Here is a 6,758-nt window from a genome sequence, read left to right on the forward strand (position 1 = left end):
AATAGATTAGATAAATGCATGTTCCTAGAAGTATCCCAGCAGAAAAACACATTTTTTGTTTTTTTGCCATCACTTGTTACATCATCAGACCTTGGGAAAAATGAGGGGTAAAACAAAACTCGCATTTTTTTTTTTTCCAATATGATTTGGTTTGGGGCTGTCAAGGTCTTTAAAACTTCTCTCTTTAAAAGTCTTCCTCAAATGACTTGTGGTTCTGAAGCTGCAGCTGTGCCCCTTCGTCACTGTGTTTGTTCATTGCGGGTGCTGGTGTATTGACTGTGGACTTGTTTTCCTCAGATTTATTCCAATTTAGCAAACTGGAGCCCCAACCAGGACAGCACCGTGGTGGACCATTCGGTGCGGATCAATTCCGTGGGCAGCAGCGCTTCGTCCACCCAGCCCCTGCTTGTACACGAAGATGTCTGAAGCAAAACGCGTGTCTGGGGGGGGGGGGGTCTCCCCAACAGAACCATCCCCATCCTTTCGGTTTCTATGGTTATTTTGTTTGTTTTGACTTGCACCCCACTCCAGGGTAGTGAACTCCGTCTGTATTCCTCCGTATGAGCACACTTTAGTGGCCAATGATAGTTGTTATCAGCCCCCACCCGCTTGCCAGAGTTCAAGCTGCGTATATTCCCAATAGCAGAGTAGCTCCCATGAACGGGGAAAAAAAAAAGTCTGACTTGGAGAAAGGGATGAACTTAGACGCCCGGAGTTCTTTCTGAAGCTTCTCCAATTTCTGTTTGCAAAGGACGGTTGATAGTTTATTTGCATAAATGGCAGTCGTCCCCTTTGGCCCTCGTAACCGCCCATAATGATATGACAGTGCAGAACGATTAGAAGCTGCCACCTAAGCCCTTGATGTGGAAAATAGAACATTATTAGGACAAAGGTCAGAAGCCTATGAATATCTGGGCCTAAGAAATGTAGTATTTCATGCTGGGAGTGAGATGTAGGCCATGAAGAAATGCTCTCCGAGCATGAAGGAAGACCCGCTGCAGTGCGTGAGCCTTTGTGCTACTGACCTGCTTTCTAACCAGCGTTTGCTGTTAGGGAGCTGAACTGAGAGAGGGCCTCCCCAGCCAGCATTTGTATATACTCATCTATTAATTGTACATGTCCATGTATCTGAGCTGTCGTTTATGGATACAGCTCTGGCTCATGTCTGCTGTGTGTAGGAATAGATGAAGAGCCAGACAAATTTGAAGGACACAGTTAGTGCTTTTCTTTTTTTAAAAAAGAAGAAGAAAACATAATTGTAAAGCACAATGTTAACCAAAACCTCCTTTTGTAGCCGATGAACTTGCTCGATAGATTGTCTAGAACAAGCCTCCTAGCTTCAGAATGGCATTGTGCTGAATGGATTTGATGCCATTTGAAAAAGATTTACTGCATGACTCTGGCAGGAGTTAGTAAACAGTGCTGTCTTAATTTGGATTCTTCTGTAGCAGGAAATAAATTTTAGACTCAGCCTCCTTTGCAGGCATGTCCTGGACGCCGGGCCAGTATCTATATAAGTGTGTATGTGTACGCGCGTGTGTATGCTTGTAGACAAATATTTTGGGGGGTATTCTTGCCCTGAGCCCAAGAAGTAGCTTGGCTTTCATCATCAGATTGCGCCTATGTCCCTTCACCTAGCTGTCCTGAGAAGCTTCCCAAAAGCTTACATAGAGGCATGTAGGAAATGGAGTGCCTAAGTATCTGTTTATTTGCAATCCGCTTTCACTTACGGCACTCTCTTATTTATACTCAACATACTGTACCTGTTCCTTAGACCTTATTAATGCTACTCTCACACTGAAACATATTTAAATTTTACCCTTTAGGTTGTAGCCTGGATATTATTTTTAAGAGTTTACCTATTTTTTTTTTCCCCATCACTGCCCAAGTATTAATATAAGAGGTCCATGTGTACATGGCACGGTTTGTGTGTTGTCTTGCAAGATTCAGGTTTGCTGCCTTCACGGTTTTCCCCTCTTAGGTCCCTTAGACAATATTTAGAGAACTGTGGCCATTTATCTGGAAGTAACCATTTGCACTGGAGTTCTAAGCTCTCGCACCTTTCCAAAGGTATTTGTTTTGAGGTTTTGTTGTTAATGTAAGAGATTGTCGCTGTTTGCCATACTTTGTCTGAAAATTTCCTTTGCGTTTCCATTGACTTCGGTTATAGTAAGGAAAGTGCTTGTTAACTGTAGGTGTCTAGGTACTTCGGGGGCACTTCACTGAGAGTTTCGTCTTGGATATTCTTGAAAGTTTATATTTTTATAATTTTTTTTTGTATCAGATGTTTCTTTGCAGTGGCTTAATGTTTGAAATTATTTTTTGGCTTTTTTTGTAAATATTGAAATGTAGCAATAATGTTTTTTGAATATCCCCAAGCCCATGAGTCCTTGAAAATATTTTTTATATATACAGTAACTTTATGTGTAAATATGTAAGCGGCGCAAGTTTAAAGAATGTTGGTGTTCCATGTGTTTTTTTTTCCTGATATGTTGTCCAATTGTTGACAGTTCTGAGGAATTCTAATAAAAATGTAAATATATAAATCAAATGGATTTCTTGTTTATTTCAACTTTAGTGAAATTAAACTTTAAAGTGTTAAAGTGCATTCACCTTTATGTGAGAAAGTTTTGTACCTAGTATGCAGAGCTCCCATGCAAGACTCTCAGATTACTAGGATTTAAATACTTGAAAATTCAACAGACATTGATTAAGAACTTAGTATGTGCAGTATTTTCTTATTTTATTCTTAAACTTTGAGGTCTTCATTTAAATTGAAAAATAAATATAGAAGACATTTTGAGAATTCTACATATTACTTTGATTGTTATTTGGTTGACTCGTGTGAAATGACCATTTTTGTGGGCAAAATAATGGCCAAATAGCAGCAGTTTCATGTGGTTCGAGCTAATGTAACTGGCATATTTTCTCCTTAAAAGAGACTGTCTAAAAATGAACAAAAACAGTAAAGTAGTTCTCAAGGTTGACATGAGGAGTCCCAAGAAAGTGGTTTGTATTCTTGTTGGCTTGGATTTTGAAGAGAGGTTATTTCATTGTGAGATGCTCATGCTCCACCTGTCAATCCTTATAGACACTTGCTTCTGGAACAAAGTTAGGCTCTATCACTTGCTTGGGGAGAGGAGACTTGTGCCTGTTAGTTCAGGACTGTCTTATGGCGGGAACATCCTTTGTGATCAGGAGGTACTGTCTAGACCAGAGGATCCTGCAGCGTCTGACAGTTCTTTTGGTTGAAACAAAGGACCATTCTGAACCACGTAATCTTGTTAAGATTACGTTAGGCACACAGAACACCATCAGTCTTGATTTCCTTTATTGACGTGGCATCTACACCTACAGAAGTATCTCCTGAAAGGAGAGGGAAGGGCGAAAGGTGACCTGTAATGAAGAGGAATCCTTTTAAAACCAGGAGGGAATTGTGTAGCCAGAAACACATCGATCATCAGAGAAAAAGAGAACCACGTATCAGTCAGGCCATTTCCCTTAGTTTATTACAGGAAGGAATGATTGCTAATTGACCACAAGGCAGAGTCTTTTCTGAATGTTTTCAGTGTCATTTGGACTTTTCCGTGGGTGTAAAATCTTAAGTTAGAAGCAGTCTAACTTATTAGTCTGTAGCTATATCCCTCACTGGCCCAGGTTTTAAGCGCAAAGTGTAACATTGGGTGATGGGTGTCCAGACTCAAACTGGGTTTAGATCTTGGTGCCAGCCCTAGATTGGTGCCAGCAAGTCTACCACTTGCTGCTGTTTGTCGTTGAGCAGATAAGCTTTTGAAATCTGTTCCCCGTAACAGTGTTTGATGCACTAATATGAAGCTGTCAAGACCACCTTATTAGAATGCATAATACATCAATGGTGCTCAAAAATGGTAACTTTTGTCATGGCTAATTAGTCCTATTAGGAAGAAAGAGGTTCCTGTACCAGCATAACTCAGTTATTACCCAATATAGAATTTATACAGTCAAAAATTTGCTTCTACTTGTTGTCTTTCTCTTAAATGCAAATGATACTGTACTAGTTTGCTGTGAAACTTGACTTCAGATGTCTGTGTTTTATTAAGATGCCAACTTTTTAGCTAGAAATTCAAGGTTCTCTCTTCTTATTCCAGCCTTCCTTCTGGGCTTCTCTTTCAGGCCCATGAATATGCCCCACTCTCTTCTGATTCCATCTTCAAACTTCAGATGTCTGTTCTCTCCCAACAAGCTCCCACCTTTCAAAACCAGGGAAATAATCACAGCCTCAGAATTTCCATGACACTGCATACTTCTCATTGCCCTTACAACCTAGTCTGCCTTGTACTGTAATTATTTTGGTTCCGATCTTATCTCTGCCTCACCCCAATTATACCCAGACTTAAAATTATACCCAATTATACCCAGTGTGCTAGGGTCATTGGTTTCATTAGTTATCATTTACTTGTTAAAATGTTTAATTATCTAGACACTCGGAGGTTAAATCTCTCTGAGGTTGCAAGAGGTTAAGACTCACCTAAGTTCACCTAGTAAGACGTGGAGCCAGAGTCTGAACCCAGAGCTGAGTCTCTGTACCTCAGTGATGGCAAAGGTCTGGTCTTCCCATGCTGGCATCTCCAGTTCCACTTCCATGCAGACATCACTCATTTCATAGCACTCTGTCCCATGGAGCCAAGGTGGCTTAGAAGACTACACCTGCAGGAAGCCCAGAGAAATCAACTGGAGTTAGTCTAAGGACAAACTTACCTGTCGCCTTTAAATGATCACCAAGTTTCAATTTTCTTGAGGCCCAGGTGTTCTCCATCTCCGATGCTCCTGAGGCTGCTGGCTTCATGCATCGTTAATTAATACCCTTTGAATGAATAATTGAACATTCCATCAGCATGGAGTATGGGGAAGCCATCTGGGAGGAAATGGGTGCAGAAAAGACAGGAAATACAAGAAAACACTTTCCCCCCAGAATGAGACCTAGGAAGGCAGCTTCATTTTGTATTAGGGGTGAGGCTCTGGGGAGAAAAGAAAGGGGAACTAGGAACCTTCCTTTAGGCAGGTTACGGAGGCCGGCACAGTTGCTTTGTGGGAACAAGGAGAAGTCGAGAAAAAGGACTTGGGTGGAGAGGAAGGGAAAGTGGCAGAAATTACTTTCCTTATTCAGAAGGCGGGGGAGGCGCTCAAGTTACAAGAAGACTCTAGCTAGGCTGGAAGTACAGACGCAAAAGACGGAGGAGACCTCCCCTACCCCATGCATGGCCCCTGGAGAGGGTCATGAGGGCTAGGGACTGCATGAGGAAATGCCCCCACCCTGCCCCAGGAGGGGTCTTGGGACCAGCTGGGCTTTCAGGAAGCAAGGCAGCCTTTGAATGAATTTGTAAAGCAAAATGTGCTATGGCTGCCATAACAAAGGACCACAAAATGACTGGCTTAAAAAACAGATTTATTGTCTCAGAGCTCTGGAAGCTAGAAGTCCAAGATCAGGGTGTTGGCAGGGTGGGTTCCTTCTAAGGGTTGTGACAGAATCTTCCTTGCTTCTCTCCTAGCTTCTGGTGGTTTTCTGATTATCTCTGGTGGTTTTCTGGTCACCCTATTCTAGTATGACCTAATCTTACATCTGCAATGACCTTAATGTCCAAATAAGCTCACATTCCTGGGGCTTACAGTTACGACTTCAACAGATGAATTTAGTGGGACACAACTTAATCTATAATAGAAGAGTCTCAAAAACCCTATATTTGCAGGTGAGCTGGTCCTTACTAGAGTACTGAAATTGGCTCTCTAAAAATTCCAAAAAACTGAAAAACAAACAAAAAAAAACACACAAAAATTCCAAAGTGCCAATTTTAGAGCACTCTTTTCAATTATTCTATCATCTAAAACTGTCTAGAACACTACCTGGTCTGTAGAAGACACTCAATACTTACTGAAAGAATGAAGAGTGTGGGACCACTCTTCCTTGCAACTTCCCTCCTTGCCTGCCCTCCTTACTCTTCTCTCAGTGTTCCTCCGTTACCCCTTTAAAGGTCAGAATTCCGGAGTTGGGTCCTTTATTATAATCTACTTTTGTCTGAGCATGCTCCCACCAAGCTCTGGTTTATCTCCTCTAATCCCTGGGATGTGGCTGTCACCTACTTATAATATAAGACCCTGTCTTATATTAATGTTTGCTCCAAAAGACAGATTAGAGCTGATGGTCCGGTAGGTCTTATTTTCGGGGAAACACGGCACCAACTGACAATTTCCAGCTATGTCTCTGACATTTTTTCCCTTGTATAGGCTAGGATTGCCAGATAAAATAGAGGACACCCAGGTAAATGTCCCATGCAGTATCTGGGATATACAGATACTAAAAATATTTATTGTTTATATGAAATTCAAATTTAACTGGGTGTCCTGTAATAATCGTTATCTAGATTTTGGGCCTCTTGAAGTTAGAGACTGTTCCTAATTAATCATTGAATATTCATGCTCTAACATGTGGAAGAAATGCAGAGTTTCAGTGATTGTAAAAAATGGAGGAGAAACTTTATTTTAGTGAAAGTCTATAGGTGGCAAATCTTAGTTTTTGCTGTTATTTTACCTTCATTCTTGAAAAAATACTTGCACAGGATATAGAACTCAAGGATGTCAATTATATTTTTCAACACATTTATTTCCACTCTTCTGGTTTTTCATTGGTGATATTGAAGAAAAGAACCAGTCTATTCTTTTGAAGACAGTTAATCTATCTTTATTTTCTTTATTGTGTCTAACATTTTCTCTTTTGATTTGGT

At 40.8% G+C, this 6,758-nt stretch overlaps 1 protein-coding gene across 6 annotated transcripts in view; it reads left to right on the forward strand.

Moving 5' to 3' along the window:
- KIT (KIT proto-oncogene, receptor tyrosine kinase) overlaps window positions 1–2,527 on the forward strand; it is an 80,345-nt gene extending 77,818 nt beyond the window's left edge. For 5 of the 6 annotated variants that reach the window (XM_033106418.1, XM_033106420.1, XM_033106419.1 and 2 more), the window contains exon 21: window positions 298–2,527. In XM_033106418.1, coding sequence (XP_032962309.1) covers window positions 298–426 — 129 coding nt within the window. In that variant the 3' untranslated portion in view covers window positions 427–2,527. The remainder of the gene's footprint in view (window positions 1–297) is intronic. The other variant, XM_033106423.1, reaches the window with a different exon arrangement.
- Window positions 2,528–6,758: the final 4,231 nt, after the last annotated feature.

Source organism: Rhinolophus ferrumequinum, chromosome 5 (genome assembly GCF_004115265.2).
Source record: "Rhinolophus ferrumequinum isolate MPI-CBG mRhiFer1 chromosome 5, mRhiFer1_v1.p, whole genome shotgun sequence".
In the NCBI taxonomy this organism is placed as follows: Eukaryota; Metazoa; Chordata; class Mammalia; order Chiroptera; family Rhinolophidae; genus Rhinolophus; species Rhinolophus ferrumequinum.